Source organism: Ascaphus truei, chromosome 5 (assembly GCF_040206685.1).
Source record: "Ascaphus truei isolate aAscTru1 chromosome 5, aAscTru1.hap1, whole genome shotgun sequence".
NCBI lineage: Eukaryota > Metazoa > Chordata > Amphibia > Anura > Ascaphidae > Ascaphus > Ascaphus truei.
The window spans coordinates 244,684,543-244,706,776 of NC_134487.1; the positions used below are offsets into that span (position 1 = coordinate 244,684,543).

At 46.2% G+C, this 22,234-nt stretch overlaps 1 protein-coding gene across 1 annotated transcript in view; it reads right to left on the reverse strand.

Annotated features, from left to right (window-relative positions):
- Positions 1–22,234, reverse strand: part of LOC142495854 (arginine--tRNA ligase, cytoplasmic-like) — a 67,946-nt gene that overhangs the window by 15,711 nt on the left and 30,001 nt on the right. The window contains exons 7-10 of the mRNA XM_075601890.1: positions 15,567–15,696; positions 13,115–13,219; positions 11,454–11,632; positions 6,473–6,582 (exon numbers count right to left, since the gene is read on the reverse strand). Coding sequence (XP_075458005.1) covers positions 6,473–6,582; positions 11,454–11,632; positions 13,115–13,219; positions 15,567–15,696 — 524 coding nt within the window. The remainder of the gene's footprint in view (positions 1–6,472; positions 6,583–11,453; positions 11,633–13,114; positions 13,220–15,566; positions 15,697–22,234) is intronic.

Genomic DNA, 22,234 nt, shown 5'->3' on the forward strand with positions numbered 1-22,234 from the left:
AAAATAAGGAAGTGCAAAATAAACCACCACCAAGTGAGAAGATTCCACAAAGTTCTTTCTTGCTAATAATAATCACAATATTAATCACAATGGTAAACTTTCCCTATTAAGTGCTGCCAACGACTTCAAACCCACAATAAGTTAAAAAATCTAAGTCTCCTGATTCACTTCAGTATTAGGTGATACCTTTTTTATTTGGACTAACAATTGATATTATAAGACAAGCTTGCGAGAGTTCGTTCTCTTCCTCAAGTCAAGCAATACTGATTTACAAAGGTTACATGTTTAATACAGATGTATAAAAACAAGATAATCAAAGACAGAAGATCTGGAGAATTAATGTCACGGGATGGTAAATGAATAGACAGAGAAATAAATGGATGAAAGGGATATTGAGAAATGTGAGGACCATAAATCCATCAGCACTGTTTAGCGGGTGTGGTGTTGGGGATGGTGGGGTGGAGGGCGCGGGGAGAAGGGTTTGAAGTTAAAGCTGCAGTTCAAGCTGCTGTTTTTAAAAATATATATATATTTCACACTCAATATGTGCATCAATACAATCTGCACACTGACAAGTGAATTAGCTAAGCTGCAGATCGATCTGTTCTCCAGTAATCAATCGCTTGCTCAGGGTTATTTAATTCAGTTCTTGCACATCATTTTGGGCAATGTACAGTAGTTCCTAGAATATGATTGACTGGGCAGTTGCTAGATACAATTGGTGCACTGCTAGAGAGAGGGCGGGTCTCAAGAGCCAGAGCCTATCAGAAGGGGACGGGGGCTGTCACTTTGCAAAATGCTTCCTACATTAGAAACATTAAAAATGTCTTTAAAACATTCTTTTTTTTTTTTTTTTAATGCTACAAGTATTTTCTCATAGTACAGAACTGATTTATTAAAAAAAAAAAACATTATATTGCTTGAACTGCTGCTTTAAAATGAACAAAGACGTAGGGAGAAACATTACAAAAAATTATCATAGTGTGTAAGAAACCCCAATCAGCATTAAGTCCTCTTGTTTTAGTGTCAAAGAGCATTATCATTTTGAGTTCAAATGTTTTCCGTTCTTGAGTTCTTTTAAACACGCCTGTGTAAGTTCATTCTGCTTTGAAGTTTGTGGCTGGCTTCACAAATGTAGCATCTTGGTCACATTTGCTGCATTGAAACATATATACCTAATTTCTGGATGTGCAGTAGTATGATCCTTTAACATTTAGGGGGTCATGCAGTAAGCGGCGGAAAATTGCATTCGCCAGGGGTCTGAATTTGCCATGTTTTTGGTGTGTTGCCCTCGCTGTATGCAGGAAGGGCCGAATCCCTGGCGAATCACAGCGAGAGCAACATTGCCAAACATGGCGAGTAACTGGTGGCGAGACAGTCTGCCTGGCGAGAAGCTGCCGAGAAGCCGCCCCTGCCGAGATGTGTTTGCAGCAGAGAGAGATCCACCGCTCTCTCGGCGCAAACATCGGCAGATTAAAAAATCTTTTAAATACAATTTTATTCATAGTGTACATGTGCAGGGGGTCTCCGGAGCTGAACCGCATTGGTTTCAGGTCCGGGGACCCCCTGCTTCCCGAGATACAGTCCTCTTTATGAGGTGCCGGTATCCCTCTGCATTTAAATGTCCCAATCGCGTGACCGCGGAATGTAAACAAAGCAGACGGATACCGGCACCCCATAAAGGGGCCTGTATCTCGGGAAGCAGGGGGTCCCCGGACCTAAAACCAAAGCGGTTCAGCTCCGGAAACCCTCTGCACATCTACACTATGAATAAAACACACATATCAAAAAACAATCATTCCTTACCTATGCGGCTATGTGCTATGGTAACGAAGCAGCATGAATGTATTTTTAATAATAGTGTACTGTGAGCAGGGGGTCCCCTGAGCTGAACCGCATTGATTTGTGGATCAGGGACCCCCTGCTTCCCGAGTTACAGGCCCTGGTATGTGTCATCGGGTGCCAATGTCGCCGCCATCTTTATAGCGTCCCATACACGACGTGCCCGCTATAAAGATGGCGGCGACACTGGCACCGATGCCCCAAACCGGGGCCTGTAACTCGGGAAGCAGGGGGTCCGGGAGCCACAAATCAATGCGGTTCAGCTCAGGGGACCCCCTGCTCCCGCACAATATTATGAAAATACATTAATGCTGCTTCATTACCATAGCGGATAGCCGCTAAGGCAATGAAGGGGTTAAGGCATAATAGCATGATTATTGGAGACAATTGCCCCCAATAAACATTGCAATAAACAACATACACCCCCTGTGCCCCCAACAACCCCTATACCCCCATTACATATAGAACATTTTTGGGATGCACAGCAATGATACTATAGGCCGACGGTGGCCCTCGGGTGTTCCCCGCAGGCCTGCAGTACCTATTCAGTGCACCCCAAAAAAAATTACAACACATAAATACATCACCCTTAACACATACAGTATAGTAATATGCAAAATTAATATTATCCACATATGGATAATAGTGAATTTGCCCATTTAAAATACATAAAGAACAATAAATACATATTGCACTCACCCATGTCCGGCTGGCACGATGAAGGCCATCCTCATCTTCATCACCGTCCATGCCCCCTCCGATGCTGCAAAACATAAACAAGAATAAAAATAGCCAATGTAATGTCCCCTAACCCCTTAATCACCATAGCGGTTATTAACCGCTACAGTCATTAAGGGGTTAACCCACCCTCACCCACCACTCGGGAGGCCTAAATACCCTCCCCCACTACCCCCCCACCCCGTGAGGCCTAACCACCCTCACTCACCCAATACCCAGCCAGGAGGCCTACCCACATACCCTTGGGCCCAATACCCCTTCCCCCACCCCCAGTACCCACAATAAAAAAAATACACAGCCCCACAATAAACATCATTATACTTATTAAATACATAACCCACCCCCTGTGCCCCCCCATAAATACATGATTTATTATTTTACATACAGGGTTAATACCCCAGACCCACGGGAGTCCCCGGTGGGCCTGACGGGTCACCTCACAGACCTACAGTATCCCAGCACCATGTTTCAAACAGGGTCTGGAGGCCTACGGGTGGTCCCCGCCAGGCGCCGTGGTCCACAAGGTGGTCTCCGCGGGTCACCATGGGCCACAATGGGGTCCCCACGGGTAGGCCCACGGCTGTCTGGGGGGCCCCGGGTCAGACCCACAGTTGTCTGAGGGGCCTCGGGTGGTTCCCCCGGGGGTCTGGGAGCCCTCCGGAGGTCCCTACGGTTCCGAGGTGCCCCCACAGATGTGGGGCCACCGGTTCTTCCCCGCAGGTGTCCCCCCGTGGACCCGGCAGCCGTTTACCCGTGAGAAGTCTGAGGAGACCGCAGGTGGTCTCCATAGGTCCCCCGCGGACCTGAGGAAACAACCCTGTATGTAAAAAAAATAAACATGTCCTATACATTAAATACATCAATCCCCCCCCCCCCCCCCCCCCAACACATACACTACAATAATGTGCAAAATAACCATTATCCAGATAGGGATAATAGATTATTTGCCCATTATTAAACACATTAACTAGCATAATAAAATAAATAAAGTTCTACTGACCTCATCAATAAGAAGCCCCCTCGCCAGCAAAATCCCTTAATGACTGTAGCGGTTAATAACCGCTATGGTGATTAAGGGGTTAGGGGACATTACATTGGCTGTTTTTATTCTTGTTTATGTTTTGCAGCATCGAAGGGGGCATGGACAGTGATGAAGATAAGGATGTCCTTCATCGTGGCAGCCGGACAAGAGTGAGTGCAATATGTATTTCATGTATTTATTGTTCTTTATGTATTTTAAATGGGCAAATGCACTATTATCCATTTGTGGATAATAGTAATTATGCCCATTACTATACTGTATGTGTTAGGGGGGGGGGGGTTATTTCTTTATAAGTATGTATGCGTTTTTAAATTAATTTGGGGGGGCACAGAATTGGTACTGCAGGCCCGCGGGTAACACCCGAGGGCTCCGGCCGGCCTATAGTATCATTGCTGTGCATTTATGTACTGTATGTTAGGGGTGTATAGGGGTTGCTGGTGTAAGGCTAAGGCCCCGCTCCCTCAGTCAGCGCGCCCGCACTGCAGACAGGCGGCGCGCTGACAGGCAATTGACCGCTACCTGCGGTCTGTAGGGAGCGGCGGCCGGGGGGCGTTGTTTGAGCGGAGGGACCCGCTACTCTCCCCCTCCTTCCACATGCCCTCTGCTGCTCCCGTAGCCCCACCCCCCCCCCCCCCCCCCGCGGATGGCTGCAGCGAAGCTCAGATTCAGGGAGCGGGAGATACAAATTTTCTGCCTCTAGCTGGGCGCACCACCCTCCTCCCGAGTCGGCCAAAATGTAACCACAAAAAACCCAAGACACACACACAGCTTCCCTCCCTGGTCCCCTCCACTCACACACACACACACAGGCAAATACACACGGGGGGGGGGGGGGTGAATCGGAACAGGGATCGGAGCAGAGGGAGGAAATCGGAAAGGGGGGGGGGGGGCGGGGTATTGGAGCAGAGGGGGAACACCGATGGGCTCCCTTGCGTGTCACGTGACGCTCCTTGTAGCTCCGCCTGGCTGACGCGTCACAGCACGCAGTCAGCCACGCCGGAAGGAGCCAGTGGGGACCTCCAGAACGGGGCAAGTAGATGGTGGCCCCCGGCCGCGCGCCGCCGGCTGCAGCGGGACAAAGGCCTAATAAATATATATATATAGCAACTGTAAATATTACTGTATATTCATTTGCATGTCTTAGACAGGTCTGCAACCCTGTCTTTCACCATTATCGCCCAGCACACAGCACTTCCATTGCAGCAAGGGATTCTGGGAAATGACATGCAAATGAGCACACAGTGCCACCTTTTATCTCAAGCTCACATTACATGAACAACCCTTAGCCAATGCATGCTGCTTTAGACACAGCTTTTAAGCAAGGGCTTCGGAGATGCAAAGCCAGTAAACCCACTCACAGACATGTTCCAACCTTGATGGTTGCTGGCATTTGCTGGTTTGAGATTAAGAGTAGGTAATCATCTACTGGAGGTTTTTTGTCACTTTTTTTTACCCACCATAACCTTAATAATTTAGTAGTGATTTTTTTTGCTTTTCGCCAAGTTTTCGGGGCTTACTGAATCGTGGTATGCATTTTTGGCGAAAAGTGACTTTGCGCCGCTTACTGCATGAGGCCCCTAGTGTTCGATGTTTGTGACAGGCTGTGGGATCTTGTCATATATGTTTGCACAGTTTGCAGAGTGTATGGTTGCATGGACTTGTGCCATTCTCAGTATCCTTGAGTTCGTTATGAAGTTTTCTGTTGACTAACTTCTGTGTTAGGTTTGGCTGTTGCTGGAATGCAAGGATGGGAGGTTTGGGGACTGTGTCTTAATGTTTCATGAAACCAGCCAAAAACTTCAAACCAGAATGAACCTACACAGACCCACACCAATACCCCATGAGGAAGGAAGATACTGCACTCCAGTGGGACACCACTTCTCACAGCTAGATCATTCCATACACGACTTAAAATCTAAATCCTCAAAGGAATGTTTAAAAGCAATCAAGAACGGAAAACAATGATAATGCTCTAACACTAAAACAAGCAGACTTAATGCTGATATGGGGTTTCTTAAACACTATCATAATTTTTTGTAACGTTTCTCCCTACCTCTTTGTTAATTTTAATTTCAAACCCTCTTTCCCTGCTGCACACCCAACCCCCTAAACACTGCCGATGGATATACTGTATGGTCCTACATGCTCTCCACATTTCTCCCTATCCCTTTCATTCATGTATTGCCGTCTGATCATTTATCAACCTGTGCTATGAATTGTCCACATCTTCTGTCTTAGATTGTTATCTTGTTTTTTTACATCTGTGTTAAGCTCAAGGAATCTTTGTAAATCAGTATTGCTGACCTGTGGAAGAGAGAAAACTCTTGAAAATGTGTCTTATAATATCAATTGTTAGTGCAAATAAAAAAAGATATCACCTAATACTGAAGCAGTCGTTTACTCTGCACTATCGCAACTGGACTAACACGGCTATTTCTACTTAATTGGAAAATGTTTCTTTACCTAGGGGGGGGGGGGGGGGGGGATATATATATATATATATATACCCAACATAACTTAAAATGTAATGGTGTGTATATATATATATATATATATATATATATATATATATATATACACACCATTACATTTTAAGTTATGTTGGGTGAAAAAGGCAACAAAAAACCTCCACCGTTAGCATATAGCCAATAAAGTATATCACTTGTGAGCACATTCACATGTCTGTATACATGTAGATGTACACATACATACACACCAATACATATGTATATATAAGCAGCCAGTCATTATGTATGAACAGCATGGATGTAGGATTTGTTCTAGATGACCCAAGTCCTCAGCTCTTCTAGGTTATGCAAGACTTTGGCTATGTTATTATACATTACTTACTGGTCTTCTCCCAGGACCACACCAAACCCAGCATGTTCCACTCTGGTCACTTTGGGATCATACCAGCCAATCATTTGAGCCGCTGAAAAGACGTTCTGAAAATGTGGGGCCTACAGAACAGCAAAAAATTTATGAAGATATGTATCTTTTCATAACCCTTCATAAGCCTTTAGTTTTTATTGTAGAATCAGATAGCACAGGACAACCAATCTAATATGTAAAGTGACTGTAATTTTTCCATTGTGAAAAAGTATATGGCTTTCCTATTAAGAAAAATGTTAACTAAACTTAGAGTGTAAAATGTTCAGGGTAGGAACATGCTGCTTCCTCTATATATTTTATTATTACCATCCTGTATTTTAAATGACCTATATTTTGACATTTAGGGGGTAATTATAAATACACCAAATCCGCCATTCTGTCCGTTCCCCCCCCCCCCCCCCAAAAAAAAATCCCCATAGACTCCAACGGTTGCTTCTGCATTTACAGAATAAGCTCCTAACTATAGAAACATTTGTGACATTTCTTGGTTCTTCATAATAACTTATGGTGAAAATAAGACTTAAATGAAAGGTTGCGCCCATTTTAAAATAGAACTTTAGTATATTCCAACTGCTTGCAAACTAGATTGGAGGAGTGCAGTTATGTTCAGTATTGATTCATATTACAGCACAGTAATTTTATATGGGAGCTTCAGTCACAATATACATTGAAATCAATATTTTAACCCCTTGAATGCTGCATGACGTAACATTGGCATACAAATCACATTGTGGTGCTGCATAACATAATAGTGACATTATAGGAGGCATTCCTTAGCATCATCTCCCATGATATTGAAAGGTCAGAGGGGGATACCTCCTTTTGAAACCAATAGATATTGGTATATTTGGATATTGGGTCAGGGATTTCCTCTGTGAAATCCCAGTGTCTGTCTGTTTTTCTCTTTCTGTATGGCAGCAATTGTGGGAGGTGGCACGAAAATTGCAGTGGTTTCTCAGATCCTGGGTAGTGTGGAGTGAGTTATCTTAACCTAACCTGGAATGGAGATTACCCTTTTTTTTGTGGTGAATAATTGCCCTATGGACATCTAATATGACTGCTGCTGGGGGGAGGAACCTATGGAAAGGTCCTACAAAGCTTTATAACTTGAAAAATATGTGAACACAACTTAAGTAAGAGTCTAGTTATTACTAGTTTTACTAAATATATGCATTTATAAAATATCTTCTTTCATAAAAATGTTTAAGCCATCTTGAATTCAGGATTTTTATTTTAACAGCTGGATGTGTTTGTCGCAGTTTCCAGTGCTTTTATTCTCTTGTTTAGACATTTCTTTACAAGTAATATGCTTATGTAAGGGGGTCACCCCCGGTTCCCCTGATTTTCCTTTGCCCCCTGCCTTACCCCTGTGGCAGTGGAGGAAGGGGATGGCGACTTCTCCCGGCGGGCCCCGCCCTCTTGTTTATGGCGCGAGCTTCGCCCATGCGCAAGAAAGATCGCGCACGCGGTCCCCATAGAAAAGAGCTTTGCCAAGGACTACAATTCCCAGCAGCCTCTGGGGACTGCACTTTCACCCTTGTCACAGGCAGCATTGAAGCCAATAGAGCTGGCAGCTTCTCATGCTGCAGAGTTGCAACAATGTTGTGTGCAGACAGGGTTTTTGTCAGTTGGAGCAGGCTAGTCAGTCAGAGACCGGAGCAGCCCAGGGAAGGAGGTAGGGTACAGGAGTCAGGGACTCCCTGTACTAGGCCAGTATCCCCAGGGCCCGAGATAGCTCAGCTCCCCAGTAAAGTGAGTGTTGCCAGGGACAGCCCTCAGGTTAGGGACCCTGTCACTTGCATTAGTGGGAGCTGGGGAACAGAAGGGAAGAAAGGCAGCAGTGGACATAGTGTTAAGTTGCAGGGTGTTGCTGCATGCGCTGATAGTTATCAGTTAAGTGAGTTGGAGTCAGGGAGCTGTGAGGGAAGGAAGGGTGCGGGGAGCGAGGGCAGCTCCTGCACCCATATAGGTACCCACACCCCAGGTAGGCCCCAACTCCCCACTAGATTAGTGGGTAAGTGCTGAGGGAGGTCCAAGATAGGGACGCTGCCCTTAGTGTAGTGCTGCCTTGTCAGAGTCACGGCTGTCAGTGCCGTGAGGTCTGACAGGCAGGCACCTTGTTGTGTAGCACGTTGGCTGCACACATCCAGTGGGTCACAGCTTGTTGCTGCAGGCGCTGGGATTAGTTTAGTAACAGTCAGGGCTGGGAAGAGTTAGGGGAGTGGGGCAGGCTATTAACCCCTGTAGGCCCCTAGGAGCTTCCCCTAAAGCCATTTCAGGTTGCTGTAGGGACGGCCTATAGTATAGCGCGTGACACTTAGTGCGGTAGGGACAGGTCCTATGTTAGGGATCCTGCCACGGTAGGGTAGATTAGCCAGGGACACAGCGGACGCTGCGGTTCCTGCTACGAGGTTCGGATCCAAGTTGGGGTCCGCAGAGACTGTTTCCAGGTTAAGATCGCCCCTGGCGGTCCGCGTACAAAGGAGTCCGGTGTAGGATCAGACGGAACCATCACACGACGGATCCTTTGTGAAGCCAGTTGGAGATCCGAGCACGGGAGTGCTCGGCAGGTACTATCTAACACACAAGTGCACCAACGGGCCCTTAGTATAAATAGTGACTGCGCAGTCACCCATTGCCTCTCTCTGCAAGAGTGCGGGACATTGGGTGGGGTTCTTTGGACACTGGGTGGGATCACCTGATGTTGGGGAAGCGTCCTGCTGGACGTCGCAGTAAGTGTCTCCTCGAGAGAGGGACACCTGTTCTGATATGTTATGGTATTGATGTGATGATGTGTTATATGCTGTTCCCAGTAAATGGTATTAGTTAATATATAAATCACTGTGTATGGTATTATTGATTGTCCTGCGAGGAACCACTCCCCCTCTGGTGGGAGCCATCGCAGGTGGAGGCGCTGCATCGTTGTAAGTGAGTACCCCTAGTGTAATTGCACCAGGTTCCCCGTGGCGGAAGCTCAGCCCTCCTGCGAGCCAACAGGTAATGCACCACACCTATGGTAACACCGTATGTTTCTCCGCTTCCACAGTGTAATCTGCGATTGGGGGGGGGGGGAATACCCGTTACACTTATATGTTCTGGTACGTGTGATATCAAATTAAGGATTTATGAAAGTTCATATTCACTTGGCTTTATTCAATAACCCCTTTTTTTAGGATTCAACTGAAATGTCTGTTATATGTAAGAAAATACATTAAACCACTGATAGATTTATAATCTACTGGTTCTGCTGGAAAACAAAGCATATATGATTTGTCTTGGTTTATATTAAGAATAATCTCTTTATTGTGGTATGGACTTGGTTAGCACCAAAAATTGCACCATTTCTTTAGCACTCAGGGATACAAACGCCCTCAGCACGCAAAGCTTTAATGTATTCATGTATATGTTAAAATACACATTGTGTGTTATGTTGCCTTTTCTACAGTGGTTATTTCCTGTTCACTTAGTGAATATATATATATATATATATATAAAAAACAAAGAATAGACTGCGCTCCTCAGGTGTAAAATCAGACTAATTACCAAATTATTGTATTAAATGGATATAGCAAAGGTGAATGGCAAAAGTGAATGCAACAGTATTATGGATGATTGACTCACACTAATAAAAATACATGCAATATGTTATAATAAAATGCTGAGTGCCAATGTTTAAAAAGCTGCTGTAAACACAAATATATGCCAGTGAACAATACAAATATAATAAAATGGCATGTGTTGGTAGTTATGACTACTGCACTAATGAATCCCTCCTGAATGATACTAAATGAATGATGAATGGAAAAATACAGAAAAAATGACACTAAGTGTGTCAAAGATAAAAATAAAAATAAAAATAAAAAATGTGAAAAATGTAAAAATATATCAACCAAACCAAGGGTCCATGCTAGGATCTGGCTGCTCTCATCAAGGACCAACGAACTCCCAGAAATCTGTGAACAACAAGAAAAGAAAGCGCCCGATCCTAGTGCAGCATGAAAAAATACAATTTAATAAAAATGAATATGAATAAAACCAACAAATGCGAACTCACAAACACAGGATAAATAAATGCATATAATGAGTATACTCATTCGCCAACCGCCCACGTTGTGCCTTGGATGGCGCGCCCTCTCTCTGTCTGGGTTTTCTCAGCTCTGCTGAACCGACATCCAGCAGGGGATACAGGAAAAAGCTCACCACAATGTGACCCGGAAGTCCTCCACAATGTTAGTGTATCCGGATATGAGGTCTGTAGTCCGTGACCCCGCGATGCAGGGGCTGATCAGAGAAGTCTCTCTGCACTCCCAAAGGCAGTCCGTAATGAGGTGGGCAGTGAGGATAGAGTCAAAATATATATCACAGTGTGACAGCAGCTAAAAAACGCTCTTCTCTACGCGTTTCTTCACTTTATGTGAAGAAACGCGTAGAGAAGAGCGTTTTTTAGCTGCTGTCACACTGTGATATATATTTTGACTCTATCCTCACTGCCCACCTCATTACGGACTGCCTTTGGGAGTGCAGAGAGACTTCTCTGATCAGCCCCTGCATCGCGGGGTCACGGACTACAGACCTCATATCCGGATACACTAACATTGTGGAGGACTTCCGGGTCACATTGTGGTGAGCTTTTTCCTGTATCCCCTGCTGGATGTCGGTTCAGCAGAGCTGAGAAAACCCAGACAGAGAGAGGGCGCGCCATCCAAGGCACAACGTGGGCGGTTGGCGAATGAGTATACTCATTATATGCATTTATTTATCCTGTGTTTGTGAGTTCGCATTTGTTGGTTTTATTCATATTCATTTTTATTAAATTGTATTTTTTCATGCTGCACTAGGATCGGGCGCTTTCTTTTCTTGTTGTTCATATATATATATATATATATATATATACATACATACTTTAAATAGTTCCATGCTGTGTCCTTATCGCATTTACCTGCCCGCTATCTACCACATAGATAACAATATCCGCTTTCTCCTCAAACAGTCTCTGTTTCAAAGCTGCTAAGTCTGAAGTGTCGTAGGTGAAACCTCCATCGGATTTCTCAATTGTTAAAGGAATTGAGTATCCCGGGGGGAACACAACTTTGCGTCCTTCATCAACCTCGACAAGACCTACAGGGAAAAATGGTTTCAATAAGTTAAAAGAAATACACCAATATTTTTGTACTTTAACCTGTGGTATAAATATTTATGTCTGTGGGCATAGACATTGGACATGGGACATAACTAGGTACATTTCAGGTATGCAAGTCTGGTACTGAAAAGGTTGCCATTACTGAAGACGATAACAGACATGTCTGCAGTTGTCACACAAGCAATATGATCTTTGCAAAAGTTTCAAGGAGTGATAATCACTCACACTAAAAAGGAAACTTCCCCTACCGTTCTCAGTCAAAAGTAGCTATAGAGAAAATAGGCGAATTGGCGTATGAATGACATACGCATGTTTGCGATATAGTATAAATACTGTAGGGGCATTGCTTTAGGGCATTGGTTTCTTTGTGTTACGTGATATCAGGAAGGGCTATTCTAGTGCTCAGAATGGTCCAATCTGACTTACTGCCTTGTTATTGTTACAAATGAATACAAACTAAAGTATTCTTACATCCATACGTCTGAGGCCGATTAAAGAGGTTTGAATGAATCTTTTTCAACAAGCCTTTTGCTGCAGGTCCCTCGACAGCAAGAGTTAAAAATGCCTCTCCTAGTTGTCTCTCAATTTAATTAAGCTTCCCCCTTCTTACAGATTCTACTGTATGCACCTTTAGTATTTCTCTAACATACTGTTGCAGCCTTGCAACATATATTGGGGTTGTAATAAACGAAAACACTCTGTCATGTGAAAGTCTGTATATTAATACAACATTTTTTTTCTTCAAATTCTAATTATTCAAAGATACGTTTAAAAATTGAACTACAAAAAGTACCACTACAAGTATCTTGGAACAAACTTACTTCTGTTAAGTACTATTAAAGCAGCACTCTCTAAGAGCAGAATTGCGCTATCCTCAGCCCAGAGAACTCTCAGGTTCTCGATAAATTTAGCTTCACTAGATTTGCAAGTTTAAAAAAAAAAAAAAAAGCTGCCAGAGTCATCAAATAGCAATCTGCCATGCCATTGACCCACAGCAGTGAGGCTGACTCGGCAGCCATACACAGGTACATTTCTCTGGAACAATAGGATCGCCAGAGCTGAGAATGTAGAGCGTCTGCTCCGACAGACCTCCCTGTTCAGATCATAAAAAGATGGAAGTGCACTCACAAATAATATTTTTACATGAACATTACACCAAAACAAAAAAAATGTCTGAAGTGTTTCATAGAAGGATCCAAACAAAATTAATTTGTATAACAAATAGGGCCAGTTTATGTAGGAATGGGGCTTTAAGTGCTCATATCATTTTAAAGAGGGCTCCCCAAAATATTAGACATCATATCACAATAGAGAATTTCACAATAAAGTGTTTGATCATTTTAAAAATAAACTTTTTTTTATCTGACGAAACATATTTGCAAATATCCCTCTTACTAGGACTGAGCGGGACTACAACCTTTTCAACTCTGTTTACGGGAAAACAACAAAAAGTAAAGAACCTCTCTCTTCAAACTCCTTCACAATCTGGACCATCTTGTCTTGGTAGTAGGATTCTCCTCTGTCTATTATGCGGATATCCAGGCAGTCATATATTTTCTGGAATTCTATAGTTGTAAAAGAAAGAAAAATAATGCAGCACATTTAGCTCATGACTAAGCAGAGAAATTACTTTGTATTAGGATTAGCTAATGTGAAGAAACATTTTGGTGTTTGATTAAAAAAAGGCTACCACACACTTTAAACTGATACGGCAGGATTGCATTTATAGCAACAGTGCAGAATTGTATTACTTTGTCTGCATATGCAAGCACCCTGTAGGTTACATGGCAATCACAACAACAGATTCATTTTTGGGGGGTGGGCTTTATGGCTTATAAACTTATAATATATCAAATATCATTTGTGAGCACATTTGCATGTCTCAGACAGGACTGCAACCCTGCCTTTCCTCATTAGCAGGTGTAGCAGCCAACCTTTAACGCAGGCCATATTTAAAGTAGCCACTTTTTAACTTTAGTTTTTATTAGTTTTTTTCCAACAGTTGTGGGGGGGGGGGGGGAGCGGAGAGGGGTACATAAATAAAGAGGAGGAGTAATGGGTGAGAGGGGGGGGGAGGAAGGAATGGTGCAACATTCCTGACAATCAAACTTTGCATATATAGAAATACATTATACATGTCCACTGGAAAAAATACTCTTTATTACTACTATTGGGGGGGAGGGGGTGGTGGCTTACCCATCAAGTAACCTGGATAGCACAGGGATTCTCATTGGAGGATAGTAGCCACTTTTTAAAGTAGCATTCAGTGTGGAGTTGAACATGACTCATGTTCATGACCTCTGTCTTTGCCAGCATGTAACCTCCTGCTGTCTGGCATTCCTGCTTCTCAACTGTCTCCCCTACAATCTATCCTTAACGCTGCTGCCAGAATCACTCTACTCTTTCCGAAATCTGTCTCAGCATCTCCCCTTTATGTGTTATTTATATTATTTGTTATTTATATGATTGTCACGTGTATTACTGCTGTGAAGCGCTATGTACATTAATGGCGCTATATGTAACTCTTGCGGTACCCACAAACAAGGCAAGACCCCGGCACTGAGGTGGGAAGGTACAAAGCCACGCACCCACAGCAGCGGAGGCGTGTCTGGAAGGCGGATTGTCTAGCGTTGCCGGGTCTGGGTTGGAGAGAGAGGGTTAATCGGTATACTTGCAGGTCCTGGGATTGGAGAGAGTAGAATTGTAGAAGTCCGTTAGCCGTGTTCTGGGATTATAGATGGTAGGATAGTCCTGGTCCGTTAGCCATGATCAGGGGTTGGAGAAGTCGCCGTAGTCGAGGTCAATATCCAGTGGGGTTCACTTACAAGCCGGGTCGGTACACAAGAGGTTAATCTGAAAGACAAGACTGGAACAATGCTAGGCACAACTGTAGTAAGCAGCGTGGCTACACCGGATTATGCTGAGCACTGACTGAGAGCAGGAACCGGGTATAAGTAGGCAGACAGAACCAATGGGACAGGGGGTGGAGCGGAGGCGCGGACCAAGCGGAAGCTGGCATAGGCTGCAGGAGACAAGAGGCACAAATGATGCTTGACACGCAGCTGGGGATCGTTGCACGTCGTCACGTGTGTGCAGCGTGTCCGGGGGGTGGAGCCAAGCTCTGTGGCAGGGGCGGGGTCGGAGTGGGGTTGCGCGCATGAGCGGAGAGTGGAACAGAGTCAGCAGCAGCACTAGGTAAGGAGGGAACACGTCGCAAAGGACGTGTTCCCCGATTCCTTACACTATATAAAGACATACATACATAGATATTATTTATTATTTATATGATGTCACGTGTATTACTGCTGTGAAGGGCTATGTACATTTATGGCGCTATATAAATAAAGACAAACAGTTGTGTGAAAAAGAAAGTACACCCTCTTTGAATTCTATGATTTTACATATCAGGACATAATAACAATCATCTGTTCCTTAGCAGGTCTTAAAATGAGGTAAATACAACCTCTGATGAACAACAACACATGACATATTACACCGTGTCATGATTTATTTAACAAAAATAAAGCCAAAATGGAGAAGCTGCTACACTTACTTTAGCAGCCAGAACAACATTCCAGCATTTCTAAAGGCCCCCCATTCTGCAAAACTCCTGCCCTGGCCCTACCTGCGGGGCATTACCAGACAGCAGCGGACGGAGGAGCCCACCCAGGTGGTCCTCGCGAGAAAATTAGGCCCAATTTCCACAATCACCGCCGGGGTGCGCTCCCTCCGTTGCCGCCACCGCACCCGCTCCACAGGTAGGGCCTCAGGGGAAAAAGGGATATTTCAAAAAAACTTTCACCAGGGCCCACCTGGTGCAAATTACGCCCCTGCTTGCAAATTCTGTCAAAAGTAAAGCAATCAGTGCTCTATAACAGACTGAAAACCAGGTTATATACAGTATATATATACCTTTTCGGGATACATCACAGATCAGGTTCCAGGCTTTGATGATGTGAGAACTTTTGCTCGGCAGCTGCACCACACATTGGTATGCACGCTTTTTAAACGCCTCTTCCTCATCAAATCTTTTTTTGGATGCCTGCGTTTCAGAAAGAAAATGAGACAAATATCTGTGTGCTATGTTTCCAGGACAGGTCTGAGTACTTCACAGCCAGCTGGAATAGCAGTGCCAATTTACTCAGCAACTTTTAACAATAAAGTTTGATATTACATGCACAAATCCCACTGACTGTTTGTCAAACACCACAAAGCGGTCAAAAAATGTCAGCCCTCTTTTTTGTCTGTAAATCTCTGAAATGTATAATGATTAAAATGTATAATTTGGAGTGCTATACCATACACTATATATCCCCATAGTGCAATGTGCTTTCTAACCAAGGGCCTTAGGCAGGATTTATTTCTTTAAAGTACACCAAGTTTGGAAGAGATTTAGGATGTCAGTTTGTCTACATGCAAACCAAATGTTGGATGGGAGTCTAGCCTCATACCCAAATATTGGTAGTAATTTAGGCTGGACTTTAGGAACTCTAATTGGAAATAGTCATGTGCAAATTTGGGGTCCAGTATCAAATTGATTCTGTACCAGGGGCAGTTGGTATGGTCAACAAGAAATTGTTGAAGGTTAAAGTTTTCTAAATGCTCTTGTTATAAATACTTTAGGGCTAGATTGTAGTAGTCTGATTTTATGCACACACTAAACGTGTCAGGTAAAATACTAGAGGATTAGATTCTTTTGGAACAGGAGGACAGGGTCCAATATAACAGTGAGGGGTTACAAGACTTTATATTTGATAGAGTAAGTTGTCAAATTAGTTGGGCTAAATTTAGGGATTTGAATTTTGTACATATAATAATTTGAAGATATAATGCAGCAGCAAGCCAAGCTCCAAATCCAGCAGCAGACAGCAAAGGATGTAAGGCTGACCAATGCGCTGTCCCGGTCCCGATGGTCTGCCAGACCAGAACTTCCAGACAGGCCACCGGTTTTCCCAGAGGCTTTCCTGTTAACCTTTGAAAAGGGTCGCTGAGGCCCAGGGCTGATCTGTAGATTGCTAGGCTTTAGCCCCGCTCCTCAGAAGAGACACCCAGGCCGCATATCAGGGCCTACATGCAAATCAGGCTATGGACTATAAGCAGGTAAAATCCGCCATCCTCTGATCGCTTAGACCTAACCCCAGAATCCTACCGGCAGTAGTTCCAGAACTTGAAATGTACCTCTATGGTGAGACCCTGGGTCATTGCTCAGCGCTTACTTGTGTACTTGGTGAATACAGCCTGAGCAGCACACCAAAGAGGGGATAATCGAACAAGTCGTTCTAGAGCAATTTCTATAGGTGATAACCCCTCCCCACTGTTCAGCTCGTGGAAAATGTCCTTGGGGCATGGACCAGGAGAGTGTCCTGGTCAAATGGCACAGACTCCACAAGCTCCGACTGATGCCCAAAGAGGGAGGCCAGCCATGTAAATTACAACCCATCCACACGGGACAGCCAAGCCCCACAAAGGGATCAACCATTCCAACGGTCAGAAGGAGGGGCACCAGCATTCAGTATGTAATGCAAAGCTTTTGAGTAAGCCAGGGTGTATAATTACATAGCCTGAACTCCCGGCGGCAGAGGCTTTTGACTGGGAAATAGAATAAGATTTAAGTGAGGTCAGTAACAAACATTTTCAGTAAGACGGATAACAGATAAGAGCTATTGTATGCTCCTTACATCAGTAGGCCTGAGAAAGTGTTGAATAGGTGGTTTCGAGGGGTTGAACAGAAAATGTAGCGTACTTAAATTTTTCTGCATTTAAAGGCAATGCTTGTGCTGGCATCCTCTTGGCGTTCCACTTCTGCATAACTCCACATTGTATGCCACTTAAAAATATTGCCACTTTAAAAGATGGGACACTTTAAAGCAATGCTGTTAACACCCTGCAATGCTGCATCTCTAGTCCGTCTCAAAATAAACAGCGCTGAATAGTAACATGATCTCAATTACACTCTGCCCAGACACAAGTTAATTAACATGAGAGGCTCAGAAGACAAATGTTTATATTATTTGTGTAACGGCTGGACCCCCCTTGTCTGACCCACCCAATCTCACATTGGCCCGTGTGGTCTAACCGGTCCCCATTACAAGGTCGTGTGTGGTGGTGCACCTGCAAGTAACAGGACTCCTGAGTCTCCCGCTTGATGGTATTAGGGGATGTCATCAGGACAGGTGTCTGAGGTAGTGGTTACGAGTCCAACTTACTTCACGTGCAGCGCTTCCACCTCATCAGGATCTATGCTTCCGCAGGGAGATGGTCCTGGTGAGGAACTCCTTCTTGGTGGTGACTGCCACTGCAGAGTAATCTCACACTCACACAGTGGGGGTTTCTTTGAACATGGCATCTTTATTGTAGATTGGGATGTAGCAGACTGCCCCATGCAGCTGCCGGCTCTAGCCGCACATCTCTTCGTGCTGTCCCTTTGCCAGGTACGCCCTCCCGTATTGAAGTGGGATTCCCTTTCTCCTAGGGAGATCACCACTGCGCCAGGTCCCTGGACACAGTGTGGCTTAGACAGACTTGGTCACTCTGCTACCGCTAGTTACTGCACTAGGGTCACAAAAGTATTCCTCCAATCCCTTATGCCGTAGCATACATTGTACCAGCTGCTTCACACAACTGCTGGCTAACCCCTTGCAACTGACAGTGTTGTGCCCTTTATACCTCAGGGGGCAGGCGCATCTCTGATGTCACTATCCAGGGACTCAGAGCATACAGCCACTCCCTTCCTTACACAGGGCACCACACCAGGGTGTGAGGGAAAACCTCCATAACTACTGTTGGCAGGCCTGTACTTACCAGGACTTACTGCCAACAGGGAAGATGTATGCAGTCATTATTATGCATGGCTACATACTCCCCCTGGTTAATACCCACCGTCCCGGCTGGGACCTAAATTTGGTGTACCTTGCGCCAGGAAACACTGCAAAAGAACACACAAATAACATGGCAAACATCATCATATTGACATAATAATGCAAGCCCATCTCACTCACTGACCAGCAGGGAGCGCTACAGAAAACAGCAGACCACTCTATTTTGTTAATCAATAATAATGTCGAGGATCTGGCTTCTTCACCTCCCGCCCCGCGGCATCATGCACAGTCACGCTGTATTCCCGTGGTATCCCTCGCTCATTGCAATACACCACTTTGTGCATGTACACACTGCGTCCTATCTTCCAGACCCGCATAAGTTGGGACACCCTCTGCTCGGCCTGCATTCCTTTAATGGCTCCCCCTTTTTCTACGATATAGTGCTGGATATCGTTTTTAAGCCATCTCTCCCTATTCTCCTCTATCTCTCTCATTAGAGGTTCTGGGACATACGGATAATCAAGCCCATGTGACTTCCTGTATTTTGCCGCAACAGCCCGTTCAGCTCGGCAAGCCCTGGTTAACTTGCTTTCGTCAGCCGCCCCGGGCAGCACCCATGACAAAGGCTCATCGGTCTCTACCGGGTCATCCAACCCTGCGGACACCTTAGGGATAATAAGGCCTGCCTGGATACGATCCCACCTTACCCTTAGGGCCCTAAGGTATGCCTCGTCATCAAAGTCCCCGGCAGCCCACCAGTGATCAACCACCCCCTCCCTCTCTAGGATAAATCGGGTGCGGTCGAACCAGGCTACATACCCCTCGTACAACGGGGCCCACCACCTAGTCTCCTTCCATTCTTCGGAGCTAGGTTCTATAGACTCCTCTATCGACTCCTCATCAGGCCCTCCAGAAGATACCCCGGACGTACACTCAGATCGCTCAACAACTCCTTTGTACTGTGCGGTGTTTCTAACGGTAATGCTTAGCACACTAGGGCAATCACTGGATACCGACACTTGTCGGGACATCCTCCCTCCGACCCATCATCCGACGTTCCCCAGTCCAGGCTTCCAGTCCGATCCTCGGAAGGACCACGTGACTCCCCGGACAACCCTAAGCTAGAACTGGACCCGAATGAAATAGTGACGGGGACAGGGGCTTTAGCTAGGGCCTTAGGGCTAACCTTGGGTGTGGACGGGGTTTGGGGACGGGACCGAACCATAGGCATTGACAGGGTTACGACCTGCTCTCCAGCAATACCTGCCTTAACTTCGCCACAAAGTCCTTTCTTGCCTCCAGCAGCTGGGCTTCTTGTTCTGCAACTGGAACGCCCGCTCCCCCTGGTAGTAGGAGATCGTCTTCCGCTGCTCGACCGCAGAGGCGCTAGCACCTCCCACTCGATGCCGCTCTGCTCATCCGGACTCTCCTCCGCACACACATGTGCTGCGACGCCATCTTGGGTTGGATCCCCAATCGGGATCTCTTCCTCCACGAGGACATCCGGCAACGCCCGTCTGCTGCGCGATCCAGTCTGGCTCTGGACTCGCTCTTCCTTCTCCTCCACCCCTTGGGTCTGCGACAGGCACGGTGTCATCTTAGTACCTCGCAGGGTCGGGCTGGATCGACCTCCGTCTGATCCACTAGTCACCACGGCAGTGGGACTCCGGCGATCGGGTGGTCGCGGTACTGGAGACACTCGACTCCGTGTCTCCACACCACGGGGAATGGCATCTCTCCATGGCGTACCAATAGTATGACAGTCTCTTTTTATGACTATCTTACTCGACAGCCTAGCACACTCCTCGTCCGAGGATTCCACTCGGCAATTCGGCCGAGGCATCCCAGTAGGAGACCAGCAATGGGCTCCTCGGTGATCACCTCTCCGATGGCTGGGTTTCTCCGTCGGGAGCACCGAACCTGACTCCGACTCCGCGGGACCTGCACTCTCAGTCCATAGTGCTCCCGGCTGCTCGTCGATCGGCATCGGGACATTTCCTGCTACTCCCACCGCTTGTACCGGTACAAAAGTGGTCATGGGCCACATGTACTGCAGTCCACAGTGGGGGCATCGGGCCTCGCTGCCCACGGCTCCGCCCGGCAGTCTGCACTGCAGGCAAAGACACGCCACAGTCTCCACACCCTCCACACGGATTACCAGGAAGCCTCCTGGAGCCGAATAGGGGTGAGTGGAAATCACCGGACTCTGGTCCACTTTATCAGCAACTTCAGCCATATTCACCAGCGGAGGCACTCGTCTCAGAGGTCTGTACTGGTCAATGGCTCTTCGCAACTGAAGGGCATGGGCTGATTTAGCAACCCCTCCTCCTACTTTCTCTGTCGACATCCGGTGGAACTGCAAACCACTCCCCCTGGTTGAAACTAGGGGGATGTCTCGTAGACTTGTAGGCTGACCCAGCACAGGTGCGGAGTGAGTCATAGTCCATGAGGGCGCGGCTCCAGCTTTCGCGCCAAACTCCCCATCGGGGTGGAGTTTTCTCGTTGGTGCCAATCCTGGCCAACAATTAGCAAACTGCAAAGTTGCAAGACTTTCTGCAGCATGCCCACGCGGTGTCCCGGGAACGCGGGAACCGCCATCTTGGTAAGTATTGTCCTTTTTCCCATTTGAGGTAGCGTCTGGCTGTTTGTTAATTGGGGTATAACAAAGTCCATTTCGTTCCTCCCATCGGATCACACTGTCATGCTCATTATTCTCAGGAGTATCATCCCGAGAACAAAAACATGATAAACACGGCGCAGCCACGGCTTTCACGCCATTCCAGAGCAAACACACAAGAGTCTCTCCTGTAGCTTGTTCTTCACCCACGCACAGTTCATATGCGTGTTCTTCCTCTGACCGCAATCCTGGACCTTCTGCTCTATGCAGATCCTCCATTCTTGTGGTTCTCTCTCCCCGCCATCCTGGATCTTCTACTCTGTGCAGATCCTCCATTCTGACGGTTCTCTCTCCCTGCCATCCTGGACCTTCTGCTCTGTGCAGATCCTCCATTCCGACAGGTCTCTCTTTATCGTTGAACACGGGGTTCCTGTACATGGAGCTCCGCTCTGCGGGGCAGCTACCACATCCGTACAATAAACATGCCTTGTGCACCACCTTGTGTACCTAACGTAGATCTGACTCGTGTTTGCACTACCTCAGGCTAGGCTCACTCTCTCAGTGTCTACTGTATCGCTTTCCTCCAGTCTGTGCTCCTTGGTAAGTGGTCTGCAATGGAGACTAGAGTACTCTGGCTCTTCCATGCAGTACTTTGGGCGTCGACCTACTGTTGGCTAGCCTAGTGCGGACCCTTCCAGAATTCCTGCCCTAAGTTACCAGTTTACCCCTTCAGGCGTCCCCCGCTAGCGCTACCTCAAGGCGACTAGAACAGCAATAGCCCCCGGCTCCAGACTCACAAACCCCTTATGGATCCCAAGGCGTCTTTGCGGCATGCAGCTCCAGCATCTCCCCGACTACCCCTGGCTCCGTCCCACGCAGCACAAAGTGGCAGCAGACACTCTCCCTGTTTCCTAGCGTGTGCCTAGCAAAAGCCTGTCCTGTTAACAGGTCTCTCAGCAGCGCCTCCAATTGTAACGGCTGGACCCCCCTTGTCTGACCCACCCAATCTCACATTGGCCCATGTGGTCTAACCGGTCCCCATTACAAGGTCGTGTGTGGTGGTGCACCTGCAAGTAACAGGACTCCTGAGTCTCCCGCTTGATGGTATTAGGGGATGTCATCAGGACAGGTGTCTGAGGTAGTGG